Below are 17,950 nucleotides of genomic sequence, written 5' to 3' on the forward strand. Positions count from 1 at the left end.
GAGTGCACCATGCAGCTTGTCTGCAGGTTTAGACAATTTTCAGAAGAGGCACCATTGTCAACAGTACTGTCCCTGATCTTGGCTGAGTTACTCCATGTCTATGGAAGCAACATACTTGGTATCGGGAAGGCTCAAGGAGGGTTCCTTCCCTGGGTCCTTCAGTTTTTTTTTTTTTTTTTTTTTTTTTTGGTGTACACATTTAGTTTTATTGTAACAAAGCAACTTGTACACTTTTAACGTTTAAAACTGAGCATCTTTCCTTTCCAGTGAAACAAAAAGAAAATTTAAAAATAAACAGGAACAAAATTACAATAGAGAATGTCAATTCCAAATAAGATCCTACAGGTTCTGCTGATTCTCCCATTGAGTGGCAGGGCTCAAGTCATCATTAGGAGAGAATTTTATTTTAAAAGTGTCATCTTAAACTGCAAGGATGTCCGTTAAACATCACAATTAAAAACATGCCACAGGAGAAGCCATGTTGTCAAAATGCCCACTTAACCCATCCAAACATCTCAAACCCACCCTTTGCTGACCTTCTATAACCCCATTTTTTTAAGTTTTTTTTTCTTTTTTTTAAACGAGAAAGTAGACAGATACATGTTGGTAAATGCTAACTGTCCATATTCACATAGAGACACAGTGTAATCTCTGAGCCCAATATACAGAGAAAGGAGGAAAAAAGCTAGAATTCTATGCACTACTACACAGGGGCCTGGCACCCTCCAGCTTCCAGCAGAGCTAAGGGAGCAGAAGGTTTTTCTTTTTTCCCACAGAGCACGGTGGTGTTGATTCCATAAAGTGTTTGTTGAGACAGGAAGGGATAAAAATGAATTTGGAACAGAAAGGGGTAGACATTCTTTTCCCACTGTATTCTGCTCAAGGTATTTCCCCCCAAAATAAGTTGAGAACCATGGTATAAAGGAGAGAAAAGAGACCTCAAAAACAGGGCGACTGAGCACAAGGTGGGGGGGGGGGAAGACTTGCAACTTGCTCCCAGGGACTGGAGAAAATGAAAAAAGGAAGGGTGGAATCCATCAGTGTTCCATTAGCCATCTTCTCCTTCATCCTCCTCTTCTTCCTCCCCCTCATCATCCTCTTCATCCTCATCCCCTTCTTCATCGATATCTTCTAATCCTTCTTCTTCTTCATCATCGTCATCATCGTCATCATCATCTTCTCCTTCCCCTTCCTCATCATCCATGGCAGGAACCAAATAGTACTGTAATGGATTTGGCCAAATATCATCTTTGATAACCTCTCCTAACTCATCTGCACCTGCATCAGAATGGTCAGTAAACCAGGTAAAGAAGCTCTCTGGTTCCTCATGCTGTCTCTTCCTGCTGGCTTTATTCTGTGTTTGACTTGAACGTTTCGTCAAATGCTTTCCAGATTTCCATTTGATTTCAGTGGACTTTGAAGACGGATCACCATTCTCATTCAGATGAAATTCTTTGGAGAGAATTTTATTTTCGAAGTAAGGGTTTTCATCAAAATAAAAATCTATTCTGTAACCTGATTTAATATCTTCAAATTCTGTCACTTCAACTCTTGTCAAATAATGCAGTGCCTCTTCATCCTCCTCCCCAAGCAACGCAGACACTTGTGGATGGTTGACAAATGTTGTTACCCAAAAATTTGGGATTTTGGTGATCAATTCCGACCTCTTCTGAAAAAATGGTTGGCGGAGTTTGTTATATTTCTGTTCTACTTTCAAAATCTCCTCACTGGCTTGTTCATTAAGTCTGTCTATTTCATTTTGTACTTCATCAATATGTTCAATTGCTTCCTGCTGTTCTTTTTCTCCTTGCGGCAAGTTCACAGAGGTCTTCGACGTCTCTTCTGGCCTGGGGGTGGGAGGCAGTCTCGGTTTCTTCGTTTGAGGCGGGAGCGAATTCTGGCGTTTGGGGGCCATGCTGTGAAGAAAATCCAAGAGTCAGACCCAAAGGAAGATGCCAGTATCTGGAAGAAGCGGTGAGAACAGACGGTCCTTCAGTTTTTTACATAAGGAACATCTTTGTTGAAAAATATGACCTGTTGGAGGAAGAGAAGGGACTAGAACTAGGAATTTAGGAAGTGAGGTTTACAACTAAGCTAATCCAGAATGTGGTTTTTGAAAAGTGAGTCGTAGAACCGTTTTGGTTCTTTGGAGCCTTGTGCTCATGGGCCATCACCATCACCTGGGAACTTGGGAATGACCAGAACCGCCCGAGTCGGAGTCTGCATTGTAACTTGAGGCTCCTCACCCCTGCCCCCAGGTATCAACCTTTGTGCTCAAGCTTGAGAGGCACTGCCTTAGGCCATCTGTCCCTGACTGCCCAGACCAGAGACAGGGTTCCAAAGTTCAGGTGCATGTTTGATGTCTGAGCAGAAAAGGTCTGTCTGCCATGATAAATGTTGGCACCTGGCACAAGGATCCTTTGTGAATAATGCTTGTTGAAGTTGGTGTGTGCAGGGTGGGTGGGTGAGGTTGGGAGAAGGAAACGGATGTGCTAAAGGAAGAGCACCGAGTGGCGCAGTGGTGGGTGAGAGCATTCTTGGAGCACGGAGGTAGTACCCTGCTTCCTTGTTTGTACAGATGAGAGCTAAGGCTCCCCAGCAGGTTGGAGTCCAAACTGTGCACTGAAAACAAAGGACTATCTGATGCTGCACCAGTTTGGGGGTAGTGCAGCAGTACGTAAGCTTTTTGGAAAAAGCTACTCAGGTTAAGAGAGGGAATGGCAGGGGGCGGGCTTCTTTTTAAAGACTGGGACCTGAGCTAACATCTGTTGCCAATCTTTTCTTTTCCCCTCCTTCTCAAAGCCCCCCAGTAAATAGTTGTGTATCCTAGTTGTAGGTCCTTCCAGCTCTGCTACGTGGGACGCCAAAGCCGAGTGTGCCTACCCAACAACTTGGCCATGAGGCTGGCCCCTGCCCTGTGCTTCCTCAATAATAAGGTTTGAAAACCTGCAGTTTGGAAGGAACGTGACTTTGAAGCAGGGCACATGGTTTTGGAGGCAGGCTGCACAGATTCCTGGTTTTCCAACCATAACATGATGTGCTAGAGGGAGCAGCAGGTGTGGAACCTGAGCCAGCCTGTGGGGGCACCTTCAGCAGGGAAAGGGCAGGTCTCCAGCAGGGCTGGAGGACTCAGACAGACCAGAGGAGTGGCCGGAGGTGTGCGTCCACTGAGGCTGGAGAAGGCTGAGGCCCTGCAGAGGGACAGACCGACTTGTCTGAACAGCATTACAGTGCTTGTTACAGTTCTTAACCTGAACATTCGAGGCCATTCATTGACTCCTGTCTGGGGGAGGGGGCGAGCATGCGCTCAGGGGGCCTCCAGAGGAAGGCTCTGAGCCAGTTTTCACAGCCCACCAACAGCACCCATCCTAGCACTGCTTTTGAAATTCAGACTGCTGGGCAGGCGCTTCCTCACAGGTGTCTCCAGGAGTGACCCACTGTACCCGCTCCCCATCATCTGCATCGTGATCATTTATATCGACTCCCTATTATAGAAAGGAGCAATTAAGTGCTTAGTGACAGCCTCAAGGTCATCTCTGTGCCTGCTGATGGACTTCAGGGCCCAACTTGTCCTTGGCTCACTTGGGCAGAATGCAGCCTGTACTTCAGAACGCAGCAACTCACGGCCCTCACCTCAAATGCACCGCCCCGCTGCACGCGGGGCCTTCAGTCCCGACGTGGGAGTTGCTCACAGGCAGACTCCTTTGGAACTGACACGACCTTCATTTTCTGCACCAGAGTGAAAAAGAAATGATTTTATTGCAGGGCTAATGACAGATATTCACAAGGGTGTGAAATGGCAAATCTCTTGACTGAAGCAGGGAAGGTACACTGGGGGGGAAGACAGGAGCCGATTACTCACTACACTAGTGCAACTGCTGCAAAGTAGGTTAATTCTTTGAAAAGTGAAAAATGACAGCAAAATCCTGAAGTTACACCTGAACCGAAACCAGTAGCCCAGTGAGAAGGAAGGGTGTCAATCCCCAGGAGTTCATTCCATACAATTCGGAGAGGAAAGTGGCGCAGCTTCCAGTCGGGCACGCTGTGTTTGCAGTGCCAGCAGCTGGGAGAGGGTCTTACTCTCCTTCGATTCTCTTGGGAAACGCTTGCCAAGCCCCAGTCATCCCCTGAGACCCACAGAGTTTGGCACTGTTCCAAGGCTGCCCACACCCTGAGGACGGCGCGGCCGCTGGTCCAGAGGCGGCTCTGCCGGTGCACTCAGGAGCCCGTGGAGGAGCAGCGCTGCAGGAGCAGGGTGTGGCAGCCGTCGCACACGCGCACAGGCCTGGGGTAGGAGGGCAGGGCCAGCTCGTTACTGGAGCATGTGTTGCAGAAGATGTGGCCACAGTTGCGGCAGTGGTGCTAGAGGACAGAAAAGAGGACACGCTGTGGCTCTGCACACCCACTCTGTTTTTTCAGCTTTAAAGGTTTGCTTAATACTTTAGAATCCCTCCCCCAGAGGCATGTAGCAGGCTGGAAGGGGTTCTTCTAGACGAGAGTTTCTCCACGATGTTACTGTGGAATCACAGGGTGCTGGTGGAGGTGTGCACTTGCGTGAGTAAGGTTCTTTTTCTTTAAAATATGTGTTGCTGGACTCAGCTAACTCAGGGGCTTGGTGGTCCACACTCCATAAAGAGCCACTCCCTGTGATCGCCCAGTCCCGGGGTGCTGACTCAAGGTCTCCTTAGCTGGCTCCTCCTGAGGCGAGGAGTCTTGCTTTGTAAACAGGGCTGCCAAGAACCTGGGGCACATGCCAAGATGGACCTGTGGAGCCTCTGCTCCTCCTGGCTCTGTCCATCACTTCCGCCAACAGGCCCACTCCTCTCAGGCCGGACAATGACCTTGAACTGGGTCATTCAGGTGTGGGGACAGCCAGTGGAGCCCCAGCCTCTAGCAGGCCTTGTGGACAAGCGTGACCTCCAAGGCAGCCTCAGGAGAGCTGTTTCTAGCTCTGGACCTGTTGCAAGACCTTGACTAGAATTGGGGAGTTTTGCTTCCTCTTTCTCACAGAGAGGCTGCTAACTGAGGCAGGCAGATGAGAACACATAGCCACCAGTAGTGGATGGGATGGTGTTGGCGGCTTCCAGTTTTCTTGGGAGCTAACCTTGTCCCTGTCCTGCCCAACTAATCAATTAAGGCTGTGTCAATCCTGGACCAAGGGCTGGGCCCAGGACCTGTTTCCAAAACCTGAAGGCAGGCTGTGGAGGAAGATTCACCAGAGGCAAGCGCCCTGCCCTGATTGCCAGTGAGCTCTTGGTGCCACCTGGACAGCTGTGCTGAGACCTGCTGCCCACAGGTTCCCCAGAGAGTCTGTTTTTGCTTAACTTAGCCAGAATGTGGTCCTCTTGCTTACAGACTTTTCAGAAATACACTCCCCCAGACCAGTTCTGCACACAAGCGGCCCCAACTCCCAAATAAATGTGTCCATTGTTGAAGGGACTGTGGTGGGGACAAGGCTTGTGACTGACGGGCTAGGGTCCCCAGAAAGAGGGCAGGCTGGGAGGCTGTCTGCATGGGCCAGCAGACCACGTGCCCTTCCCAGAAGCAGAGGAGGGGAGCACCGACTCAGCCCATGGGCGAGTGGGGGGAGGGCCACCCCACATACCTTTCTCCGGGAAATGGAGAACTCCTTTTCACACTGCTTACAGTGCGTGGCTTCGTCATCTTTCAGCCAAGTGTGGCCCTGAGGAGGAAAGAATCCCATTGCATGGCTTGGCTCCCGATGGACCTTTAGCTGTCCTGGCTGCCCAGCATCCACTGTCCCTTTCCTAATAGTAGCTGGTTTCCTTTGGAGGGACTGTCTCTTCTCCCCTAGATGTGGCCCCACAGGACTGTCCCCACCCTCAACCGCAGCTGGAGCTTGCAGGCTGCAGACAGGGCCTGCCCTCTGCCTCTTGCTTCCCCGCCTCTGCAGTCTGCCCCTGGGCCTCAGGGCAGACTCTCCAGCCCGTTAGCCTTGGACTTGCCCACTGCCTTTCAATAGATGCCCTTTGGCTGAGGTAACCAGAGTCAGGAGCTAGTGCTGGCAACCCCAGCCCTGGCCCAGACACTATCCAAAGGGCCTGCTGACCTGGCAGGAGGGAGAAGGGCCAACCCTATCAGCCAGACTAGAGCAATCTGTGACAGTGGTCCCTGCGTGGAGACAGGAAGCCCCTCTCCACACATGCCAAAGCCCCAGTGCCCAGAGCCGGGCGGGGAAGCAGATGTCTCTTCTGCAGAGAAGGCCACCGAGGCTTTGAAAGGCGCCTTTCCAGAGGTCTTTCTGTGGGAAGCTAGGCTATGTGGTTCACTCAGTCTCACGACTGAGGTGTTCAAAGGGCTCACAGGGCTGATGGACTTTTCTGGCTCCCCAGCATCCGCTGCACGGCCCTCACTTCCCCAATGACACAGACTGATCTAATTGGGAGCCGCAGCCCCGCCCAGGGCTCTCAGCCTGGCCTCCAATAGCTCCCGGAGGCTCCAGAGTCTCATCTTAGAATTTGTGTCCTCCCTCTGGTGCCGTCAGCTGCCATTATTTTGTGCAAACACTTCCATGCAGTACAGGGGATATCAAGGTAAGCAGCTCACAGCAATTACGTCCAAGAAGCTTTCAGTCTACCAGGAGGACAAAATAAATTGATGTTACCCACGAATCTGGGCTGCTGTCAGTTGCTGTGACAGTTTGCTGTCTCCGCCCTGTGGTGCACTTGGGAAGCCGGAGGCCCCAGCACACGCTGGAGGTGCCTTGTGGAAGCGGCTGCTTCTGCAGCAGAACGGAGGCCACAGGGTGGAAGCTCTGTCACAGAGGGCCCGTCACTTCTGCTCTGAGCTGCCGTGGGAGGCCTGGGGCAGGTGCATCCTCCTCACCACTCTCCCCACCCCAGCAGGCCAGCCTGGCTCCTGCCCCGGATCACCCGGTCCACCTGCTCCCGCTCCTTACGTGGTGTGTGTCATTCTGCTCTCCAAAATGGTCCAGAAACTTGGTCCAGCTCAGGGCTTAAGTAGTCCCCAGAAATGGCACAGAGCACTACAATAGTGCAGGTGGCCTCCGGCCCCTCACGTGGCAGGAAAGGTCTCAGTCTCACTATTAAAAAAAAAAAATCCCTGGATCTCTTTCTGTCACCTTTCGCTTCCTTCATTAGGGCCTCTGTGATCCAGGCCTACTGTCAAACTATAGCTGATGGCAGAAGGACCAGAATCAGAAGACCTAGGTTCCAGCTTGGGCCCTGCCACTTGTGAGTGTTGTCTTGACCAAGTCACGTGGCTCTAAGCAGCATTTTATCTGAAGATCAGTGCTAACAACCACTGCTCAACCGCACACTCTCACCCGCTGCTGTGAGGAAACCCAAGAGCGCGCGGCGCATTAGCACGAGCTGAGAGCGACCCGGAGTGATGCTTAGGCTAATAACATTAGTAATCCAGTACCTTCAGGGCCTTATTGACTTCTTTGATGTCTTCCATCTTCAGCTTTGACCTTAAAAAGAAAAAAAAATCATTCATAGCAGTGAGAGAGGCTCTCCAACTCTAAAGCAAGCAAGCCCACAGCACCTGGGGCTCTGTGAGGGTGCCAGGACTGAGAGAGGAGTACAGTAACGTGAGTCATTCTCAAACGCTTGCTTTCCATCCTTTTATAATCCCAGATTCACCGCATCGCCCTGGCTCACGTCTGCCCCGGTCTGAGGCTGACTGGACTGAATCTATCCAAGAAATGCTGATCTGCAAGGGTTCAAAAAGACCTGGAAATAGGTGCAATCATTTACAAACGGAGAATTCTCTCACAGACGCCCAGGCTTCTGGCTTCTCTGGGCGACTCTTCCTGCACGTGACAGGTGCTCGAGGCGGGGGGCTGCTCCGCTCTCAGGTCTGGGCTCCCCCATGGCCCCAGTCCTGCTGCCTGCTCCATCTAGAAGGGTCAGGCGCAGAGGGCATGGTCCTTGCTCTTGCTCCATTCTTGTGAGTGTTAAGAATGATTCCTTAGTTGTCCACATAAAGACAAGACGGAACACGGTCTAAACTGGCAGAATTAAACCAGGTGCGATGAAACACTATGTATTTGTAACCTGGGGGGGAATGGTCCAAGCCCTTTCATAAAAGCTGAGATCAGTCTAAAGTGTCATTGGATCAGCCTAATCTAAGTGTCAAAGTGGCACGGCTCAGAGACACAGGCCAGACTTCCTGGGCAGGATTAGGAAACCGAGCACCATGGCCTTTAGAAACATCCCTGGGGCCCCCAGTACCGACCACAGGCAGCTCCCTCCCAGCCGCACCGGGCTGCAGGAACAGGCCCGCAGACTGACAGGCCCAGAGGCTGCTGGGGTAGGGAGACCTGGGGAACTGAGGTCAGGATGGCAGCCCGAACATATAAGAACTTGCCTGGGAGGTATAGTCGGGAAGCAGCCAGATGTCCCCAAGACAAACTGGGCAGCTGTGTTTGTGGCTAGGGGAGGGTCTGAGGACAGGCTTGTCTTCTCTGTCCTCTGGTGTGGGCTTGCAAGGAGAAGGGAGGAGGGGAGAAAGCACAAAGGCCATTCCTTCGGTAGCCCTGCACATGGCATGTCGCATGTCACCATGGGATTGGGCAGTAGCACTGGGAAGCTGCCATGTGCAGGGGTGCACTTTCCAGTTCAGAGCCCACCCATGTTTCTGAGGCCTGTGGCCCACCAGGAGGGTGTTCTCTGACTCTGCTTACTGTCTGTCCAACGTGAAGATGGGCAGGAAAAAAAAACGGTGCTGGCTAGCTGAGAAGGGGGCAGGGCACGCACGGGCCCCCATCAGACCTCTCTCTGAACACCACTGCAAACCCAAGACACCAGCCTGCACACCTGCTTCTCATCAGTCTCACGGGACACCCCAGAGCCGGCCTGTGCTGTGGGCGGACACCTGGCCTGCCCACCCTCAAGGCACTCCCCTCAGGGTGGGGCAGTAGCACAGGGCACTCAGCCCGGGAGGGGGCAGGCAGGTCTCAGGGCGGGAGGTGCTGGATCAGTAGCCCTGAGCCGGTCTAGAAGGATACGGTGAGTTGGAGAGGATGGTGCCTCTTCACCTCAAACCACTGAAAAAGACCACATTCCTACCGGAGTCGTAACATTTTCCTTTCTTATTTTTCTTAATACTTTTGTGGGCCGGCCCAGAACATTGCTGTAGACCTTATGACTTTCCAGACCGAGAGAAAAATCCTAAGGTTGTACACATCTGTGTACCACTTTATTTTGTGTGTTTCTAGTTCATTCAGACATTGGTCCCCATCTCTGGGCCTTTCCAGTCACAGTGGACTCAGTGCTGGGCCTGAGCCCAGGCTGTCTTGGTCATGAGAGCCCTCATCTCTTTGGTCACTGTGTGGGTGTCAGCACTGGCACAGGAGTCAGGTGGGAGCAGCAGGCGACCTAGGGGCTCGGTGGGAGGGATGGCGAGAGGAACTTTCGTTGCTGTGACGGACAGCCCTGCTGGGTGCCATTCTGCCTGGTAGGGGCCAGACCCAGCTGTGAGGTAAGCGACAGACAGGACAGCAGAGGTGGGAGGTGGAGACCGATTCCTGATGGCTTTTTCTGCTTAAGCCAGTTTGAGCTGGATTTCTGCCACTTGCAACCAAGAGTCCTGACTCATAAGGAGCAGCAGCTACCCACTGGGTTTACAAATGCAATCACCACACAAACGGACAAGGTCCACGATATGCAGTGTGACTGATCGGGTTGTCCAGAGCAGCCGGCAGGACTGGGACACTAGGAAGGGAGCTTTCAAGTTCAAGGGGAGGCAGAACTACCAGGGTCTTTGTGCCTGTAGCATCACCAGCGGAGACAGACCGAGCGCCTCTGGCGGATGTGTGTCCAGTCATAAGAAAGGGAGATGCCTACTGCGCTTGTTCATGGCAGGCTTAAGTCCTCAAGCCACAGTGCTCCCTCGGGTCTGCGTGGGCCGAACAAGCGACCCTCTCATCACCCATCTGGTTCCTGAGACCTGGATACTGAGTTAGTGAACACCAGGGTTCTGGTCACTAGAAAACAACAGTCTTTTTTTTCCTTTTTTCAAAGATTGGCACCTGAGCTAACATCTGTTGCCAATCTTCTTTATTTTTTTCCTTCTTCTTCTCCCCAAAGCACCCCCAGTACATACTGGTATACTCTAGTTGCGAGTGCTTCTGGCTGTGCTATGTGGGATGCTACCTCAGCGTGGCCTGATGAGTGGTGCCATGTCCGTGCCCAGGATCCCAACTGGTGAAACCCTGGGCCGCCAAAGCAGAGTGCGCGAACTTAACTCCTCGGCCACGGGGCCGGCCCCTAGAAAATGATATTCTTAATGAGCTGACTCAAATCACCACTATGTCCCCAAGGCCTGACTTCTTAGGGGTCACCCTTGAACACCCGGCAGGCCTCCTTGATTGGCCCTCCCTCTAACGACAGGACATAGGTGTGGGGCTCGAGTAATGCACCGGGCAGGCTGGTGTGACTCCATGAGGAGGGGGCCGGTGGCCCTCACGCAGGCACAGACTAGAGGGACAGGGTTCTTACTGGCTGAGATGCAGTCCCATTTCCTGGAGGGCTTGTTCCTGCTCGTCACAAACCTTCTGTAACTCGGCCTTCTCGTCCTGGAGCTCCCGCAGCTCCTAAAATGAATGAACAAACCAGACACTTGACACAGAATTGGAAGTCTCTTTTGTTTTAAGGTTTAGTAATCACAGTGACAAGGTCAGAACGCTTCTCAAGAGCAAAAAGCAGTTTTGCTGTAGTAACCTCATTCAAGACAGGTTACTTCACGGATTACTTCTCACTGGCTCACTTCTCCAGAGTGGGCAACTGGAAGGACGAGTGCCACCAGAGCGGCTCTGCAGAGGGGACAGTGTCAGGCGGCAGGAGGCAGCTACGTTCATCAGGCACGTTTAAAACAGACCCTCACAGGGCAAATGAGGCTTTGCCTATCTGAGTTTCCATTAAAAGACAGATTTGCATCAGCAAAGGCTAGTTTGAATAAACTTTTTTGGAAAGGGCTAGTCAAAATTTCCTGAGAATGAACGAGCACAGCTGATGAAGGCCAAGAGCTGGGATCTCATTTGTGGCCCGAGCATGGCCCGACCTTCTGGGGGCTCCCAGAAGCGAGAAGCTGTGCGCATGGGGAGTGGAGTGCACTAGGGGACAATGGTGCTGACGACGGCTCGTAATCTGGGGCCGGCGCATCCTGAGGACTCAGGCTGGTGAGGGCCAAGACAAAGACGCAGAAAAGGAACTCAGGGCTTCAGGGCTGACCATGGGCAGCAGCAGGCTGAGGCCTGAGTGGGGCAGTACCCCCAGCTGTCCCTAGACCCTCTGCCCCAGAACTCGTTAACGCAGGTTCACGAGGGCACCCTGAGGCTTACTGGTGATGGCAGACATGTCGTTCTTGGGGGGCAGGGGAGGGGGGGCATAATTCAAATCTTAGACTAAAGCATTTTGAAGTGGAGTAACAGGGGCATGTTCCATGATGAGGCAGAACTTTCTAGGTGTCCTCTTCTGCTCTCCATTTCCTCTCCTCCCCTCTGGGAGCCAGAGCAGCTCCTGAGGAACCTCTCCTCTTCCTTCCCCAGTGAACCCCACCCCAGGCCTCGTGGGCTCTCCAAGGGACTCTAGGTACTTTCCAACAGAAATCAAAAGGGCCTTTCTCAGCTCATTCAAATTGCACAGCAGTACCCATCACCGTGTTCACAACAAAATTCAGGTCTGGATGCTGCTCCAGCCCAAGGAGCCTCCCCCAACGAAGGAGTGGTGTAGGAAGGCCACTCGTGGCACTCCCCTGAGCCTGGCACCATAGGGAGAAGTGACAGAGGCCTGAGACACCCTCCTTAGCTTCCCAGGCTGCTCCAACCAGAACTGCCAGGACCCTCCTGTCTTCTGGGGAGACCTCTGGTGATTTTACAGCAGGGGAAAAACTGGAGACTACCTGAGTTCCCCAGAAGGTCTGGCTCTACAACCAGACCAAGACGCCATGCTGGCCCCTGCTCCTTTTGCTCTCTGAAGACTCGCCACACGCTGCAGGCCACACCTTAAGGTCAAAGACTGAGGACTCCAGGGATGGACTCAACTCAGGCCTAGGCTGGAGGAGATTCAGGACTCTGGTTCAGCATGCTTCCCAGAGATGACCCAGAGCCAGGCGGTTCTTGGGAACCAGGATACCTGACCCTGAGCAGAGTGGCTGACCCACATCTGGAGTGAAGGTATGCAAAATGTTGGCTGGTTCCTCTCAGTTTCCTCTCCTGCAACCCTACCACAATTCTCCACACAGCAGCTGGCGAGGGTCTTAAAACGCAACGGATCCTGTCTCTACAACAGCTTCCTACTGTGCTCGGAATAAATCCAAATTCCTTCGCACACCTTGGTGGGCTTGAGGTGGGCTCTCCGCCCACCTGAGGCCTCAGCTCAGACCCTCCTTCCTCTGCTGGCCACACCTTAGTCACGCCGCCCTTCTCTCTGCCCGTTCATGACGATAGCCCCTCACGCCTCCTGCTGTCTCTGCCTGAGAGGTGCTTCACCCGAATCTCTGCCTGGCTGTCCCTTGCTTGTCATTCAAGTCTCTGCTTCACCGTCACCCTCTTCTAAGACCACCCCCGCCCCACTGCAGGGACATCTTCCTGTCTTACTTTCTTCGTAGCCCTCATCACTGAGTCTGTTTGCTCACTGGCTTAAGCCTTCTCTTGGCCTTTTCCTTCTAGAGCAGCAGCTCCGAGGCGTGGGAACAGCAGCCCAGACCCTGGAGCGGACCAGCGCGCGGGGCCTCGCTCCGAGGAAGTGAGTCTGTGTGGAGTCCACTCGCCCGCTGGAAGGCATTTTAGCAGGAGTTTCTGGAGATGCTAGAAGCTCTTTCTGTTCCAAGGACGGTCCACCTTACCTTTTCTAATCCTTCTACTTGTTGAAGCTCCGCTCGCAGTAGAGAGGACGTATCTTTCTCATGCTGTAATTCTTGCTGAAGAGCTTGTCTTTGCTCTTTTTCTGATTTCAACTCCTTCTCTAGACTCGAGCTGTTTTCCCAAAATGAACTTGAGTTAGTCTCAATGGGAGATTTTCATGGAAAATCCATCAAGCACAACCCAAAATCACTGCACAAGTAATGAGGAACTCAAAATTGCCACGTGAGCATCTTCAACAAAGCCCGGAAACAAGGCTTTCTCTCCCCCAGGGCCACCTGCGCCTCCATAAGAAAGCCCAGGACCGTGTAAGAGAAAGCAGGGACGCTGGACAGTCGTGCACATAGAGAGAAAGGAGAAGAGCTATAAACCCCTAGGGCCGCACAGCAGACTCCTCTACTAAGATGGAGACCCGAGGGGAAAGAGGGTGCCACATTCATCTGCTTTTTCCAACCCAGGGCCAGCTGACAATGGAGGATGCTGGGGGGTTAGGGGTGGGAGAAGGCCGTGAGCCTCAGCCAGAACCCTGATCCCCCTCCCCAGCTGAGTGGCCCTGGGCACACTACGGAACTCCCGGAAGCCAGTTTTCTCATTTGTGAAGAGAGGAAGACAGACATCTCTCCTCTCATCCTAATTCTAGCATTGCAGGGGGACACTCTGAAGTGGGACACTATCTGCCCCCAGTGCAGAGATGGCTTTCCAGTCCTTCCCAAGCACACAGCCCGCCCGCAGGCTCCCTACCACTGCTCCTGCAGCCGGCAGAGCTGCTGCTGCAGCGCGCCCGATCTCGCACCCAGCTCCTGCTGCAGCGTGCGGCTCCGCTCCTCCGCCCGCTGCCTCGCCCTTTCTGCGAGCTGCAACCTAGACCAACGAACCAAGTCTTTGTAAGGAAAGGATCCATGCTCACAATCTATGCTGTGAGTTTTTCATATTCTTCTTGGCTTGGATTTTTTCTTTTTTTTAAAATTTAAAAAATGTATTTCTATTTTTAAAACATTTTAACATTAATACATAGTACAACTGACTCCTTTGTGTGTATAGTTCCATGAGTTTAGCACATGTATACATCTGTGTAACTGCCACTGCTCTCAGGATACAGAACAACTCCACCATGCTGCAAACTCCAGTGCCGCCCTCGGCAGCCACCCCCTCTCCCCACCCCTAATGTCACACAAATGCAAGTATACTGCGCAGAACCTTTTGAGACCAGCCGCTTTCTCTCAGTATATCTTTGAGGTCAATCCCAGTTTCTTTGTGTACAACGGTCATTGTATCGCTACCCGTTTACCCACCCACCCCGTGAATGGCATCTGAACCGCTTCTAGTTTCCGGCAATTACGAACAGAGCCACTCTCAACTTGTGTGTGAACCTATTTTCATTTCTCTTGGGCAAACAGCTAGGAGTGGGACTGTTGGGTCACATGGTAAGAGTTTGTTTAGCTTTTTAAGAAACTGTTTTCCAAAGTGATTGTACCCTTTTGCATTCCCACTGGTGCTGCACGGGAGTTGCAGGGGCTCTGTAGCCTCGCCAGCACGTGCTGCTGTCACTGAAGAAGGACTGAGCTGTTCTAACAGGCCTGCAGCGGCATCTCAGCAGGACTCTAATGTACACTTCCCTAGTGGCTAACGATGCTGAAGATCTTGTCATGTGCTTATTTGCCATCCACGTGTCCTCTCTGGTGAAGTGTCTCTTCAAGTGCTTTGCCTATCTTTAAACTGGATTTTTCGTTTGTTGAGTTTTGAGAGTTCTCACAGTCTAGACACAGGCCTTTCGTCAGATATGTGATTTGCAAATTTTCTCCCAATCTATAAATTGTCTTTCTATTCTCTTAACTGTGTCTTTCACACAACAAAAGTCTTAAATTTTGGTAAAGTCCAATTTATTAAGTTTTTCTCCCATGGATAGTGCTTTGACGTCATGTCTAAAATCTCTTTTCCTAACCAAGGTCATGAAGATTTTCTCCTACATTTTCTTCTAAAAGTGTTATAGTTTTAAGTTTTACATTTAGATTTATGATCCATCTTGAGTCGATTTCTGTAGAAGATGTGAGGTACAGATTTGCTCACGGACGTCCAGTTGTCCCAGCACCATTGTTGAAAAGATTGTCCTTCTCCGGTGACCTGCCTTTGCACCTTTGTGAAAATCGGTTGTCCATATTTGTGTGGGTCTGCTTTTAGACTCCATTCTGATTCACTCACTGACCTGACATTTAAATGTGACAGTGACAAGGGTCTCACTGGCTAGTTCTGACCCCGAGAGGACAATCTGATGCAGTAGCCCAAAGGCTCACTAAGTGAATACATGCTTGGGCAAGGCTGGAGAATCCAGCCCCCTTGCTGGGCAAGACTAGGGACCTGAAGGACAGTCATCCCAAGTCATATGTGCTTTTGAGAGAGACTCTGAGTAGGTCCCCAGGTCCAGAGAATGCCCAGCACCTTCTAGGAATATCTGCCAGGGGTAACTGATTACCTTTCTTCCATTTGTTTCATGCTAGACATTACTTGATTGGTTTTTTCTTCAAAAGACGTGATGGCTTCACTCTTCTGCTGTAAGCTGCTCTCTGCATTCTACGAAAGCAAGGAAAAGGGGTCATCACACTCGACCTCTCCCTCGCCCCAGGGCCTGGCCTGGATTACAAGTGGGTTTATTTGCTCACCGTGTACTTTTATAACACTTTCAAGAGCGTTTCATCAGTTGCTGCTCCTCCCCAGAGCCCTGGAGGACAAACGGGGCCAGGGCTCCCAGCTCCACCCACAGAAAGAAAGGCAAAGAGGGAGGTAAGGTAGGCTTTTGTTTTCCTCCACAAACGGTCCACGCTCCTTTCTGAAAAGGAACGTCAAAGTCAGATCTGACTCAATGTGACTGAGCTGGTCTCACGTGCCAGCCACATCCAGGAGTTCATCAGACCCTGCAGCGTTCTCAGGTTCTCACGGTGGGTGTGGTTAGCCTCTACTTCTCTGAGCAAGAGAGGGAGGCTCAGACCGAGGAAGCCCCAGGGGGAAGGTTAGCGGGCAAATGCGGGATGGAGCTGGGGTCACACACCTGGGTGACTTTCTGAGGCCAAGCTTTTTGGGTTTTTTTTTTGAGGAAGATTAGCCCTGAGCTAACATCTGCTGCCAATCCTCCTCTTTTTGCTGAGGAAGCCTGGTCCTGAGCTAACATCCATCTTCCTCTACTTTATATGTGGGACGCCTACCACAGCATGGCTTGCCAAGCGGTGCCATGTCTGCACCCGGGATGCGAACCTGCGAACCCCAGGCCGCTGAAGCAGAACGTGCGCACTTAACTGCTGTGCCACCGGGCCGGCCCCCTGAGGGCGAGCTTTTAATCAAGACAGATGCCGAGCGACCAGGAGGGAGCAAAAAAGCACTATGTTCCTGTGTGTTTAAGAGAGACACTCTTAAAAAAAAGGGACACAGAGAGGTTGAAGATGGAAGGAAGTCTTAATAAATTCCTAAGAAATAACATACAGACTGTATGCTCTGACCTTAACGTAACAAAATGAGACATTAACAAGAAAAGAATATCTAAAACATCTCCTATCTGCAAACGCATTTACTAAAAAACTACTGAGCTACACAAAATAAACCAGAAGAGAAATTATGAAATACTTAGAGCTAAAAAACAATGAAAAACTATGCAATATTTCACCGTACTGAAGATGGCCCTAAGTGTAACACACACCCTAATTTACATACCACTAAGAAAGAAGAAACTGCTACTTGAAATATGGCATGCCATTGACTATAAGATGCAACTCAATTTCAGAGATGCTAAACTGTGAAAAATGTGCTATTTAGATGAAATACTTTTATCAAAATTGGTGGGACACAGCTAAGGCAGTACTTGTGGGTAATTTTTAACTTTAAATAACATTTTTTATGAAATAAAAAAGGATAAACCAGATGAGCTAAGTACGCATGTCAAAAGCTGAAAATGAGCTACAGAGTAAAGCTCAAAAAATAAAAAAGAACATAATAAAAAGGAGGGTAGCAATCAATGAAATAAGGAACAACAACAATAAACAATACAGAATATTAGACAAAAAGCTGGTTCTTTGAAAAGATTATTGAAACAGACACACATCTGGCAAGACTGAATAAGGAAAAAGGACAGAAAATGCAAAAAAGAAAATGCTGAGTGAAAAAGATTAAAAAATTGTGTAAAGGAATATTATAAACAACTATGAGCTAAAACACTTTAAGATACATTTTTGGAAATACTATAAAAATATACCAAAATTGGCCTGAGAAGACATAGAAAACACACACAGGCCAGTAAGCATTCAACACACTGAAATGGCATCCAAGTGACCCTGCCCCAGAGCCCAGCCAGGCCACACGACATGGCTGGGCTCTTAGAACTTTCTGAGAGCAGACACTTGCCATCCATGAGTTATTCCAGAGAAAGAGAGCAGGAAAGCTTCTTTTAGAATGCCAGTCCAACCTTGATTCTGAAGCCAGATAAAGTGAATAAAAGGAAAGAAAATTAGAGGTCCATCTCACATACAAACACATATGATATAAAATATTAGCTAACTGAATCAGGAGTATTTTTAAATATAAATACATCCCAATCAAGTGGATTCTAGGAATGTAAATCTATCAACATAAACCACAACAGAAATAAGGGAGAAAAAGAACACGATTAGCACAATAGACAAAAATACAAAAAAAAGCATTTAATAAAAAGCTCAACACTCATTTATGATCAAACCTCTCAGCAAAAAGAAACAGAAGGGAACTTTCTGAACCCAGTAAAGATGACGCACCAGACATCTAGCAAGCATTACACTTCACGCAGAGACTTTTGATGCGCTCCTTTTAAGACCAGGACCAAAGTTTGCTCACCATTTCTACTATTGTTTAATGCAGTCTCGGAGGCTCTGGCCAAAGAAACAAAAAGAAATAAGCCCAAAACTGAGAGGGAAGACACTGACTGTCCTCCTCTGCCTGCGTGGTCAGCGACATCTGGACCCACCAGGAGGAAGAGACAAACCACGAGAGCGGGTGGGGAGAGGCTGTTAGACCAGGGCAGTGTGCAAGCAAAGCCACGCGTCTCCAGCAGCAGTGCCCACCCCAGCAGGCAGGCCATGGGGCGCC

The 17,950-nt window shown here is 50.5% G+C and overlaps 2 protein-coding genes across 5 annotated transcripts in view; both read right to left on the bottom strand.

Annotated features, from left to right (window-relative positions):
* Positions 1 to 584: 584 nt before the first annotated feature.
* LOC106843721 (protein SET-like) lies at positions 585 to 3,486 on the bottom strand. The gene has a single exon (XM_014860868.3). The coding sequence runs from the start codon at positions 1,913 to 1,915 to the stop codon at positions 1,049 to 1,051; it is 867 nt and encodes a 288-aa protein (XP_014716354.3). The 5' UTR covers positions 1,916 to 3,486; the 3' UTR covers positions 585 to 1,048.
* Positions 3,487 to 3,740: 254 nt separating this feature from the next.
* The window catches only part of RUFY1 (RUN and FYVE domain containing 1), a 54,328-nt gene continuing 40,118 nt past the window's right edge, over positions 3,741 to 17,950 (bottom strand). For 2 of the 4 annotated variants that reach the window (XR_011505696.1, XR_011505697.1), the window contains exons 12-19: positions 15,318 to 15,415; positions 13,589 to 13,708; positions 12,832 to 12,961; positions 10,485 to 10,579; positions 7,405 to 7,453; positions 6,920 to 7,063; positions 5,606 to 5,683; positions 3,741 to 4,362 (exon numbers count right to left, since the gene is read on the bottom strand). Coding sequence is in view for 2 of the 4 variants with exons in the window: in XM_014860857.3 (XP_014716343.2) it covers positions 4,219 to 4,362; positions 5,606 to 5,683; positions 7,405 to 7,453; positions 10,485 to 10,579; positions 12,832 to 12,961; positions 13,589 to 13,708; positions 15,318 to 15,415 (714 nt within the window). In the remaining 2 variants the exon portion in view is untranslated. The remainder of the gene's footprint in view (positions 4,363 to 5,605; positions 5,684 to 6,919; positions 7,064 to 7,404; positions 7,454 to 10,484; positions 10,580 to 12,831; positions 12,962 to 13,588; positions 13,709 to 15,317; positions 15,416 to 17,950) is intronic. The other 2 variants (XM_014860857.3, XM_014860858.3) reach the window with 1 other exon arrangement.

Source organism: Equus asinus, chromosome 9, assembly GCF_041296235.1.
Source record: "Equus asinus isolate D_3611 breed Donkey chromosome 9, EquAss-T2T_v2, whole genome shotgun sequence".
Taxonomy (NCBI): Eukaryota; Metazoa; Chordata; class Mammalia; order Perissodactyla; family Equidae; genus Equus; species Equus asinus.

What these genes read in the sequence shown, in the direction of transcription:
- LOC106843721 (XM_014860868.3), bottom strand. Translation starts at nt 1,915, where the DNA reads ATGGCCCCCAAACGCCAGAATTCGCTCCCGCCTCAAACGAAGAAACCG.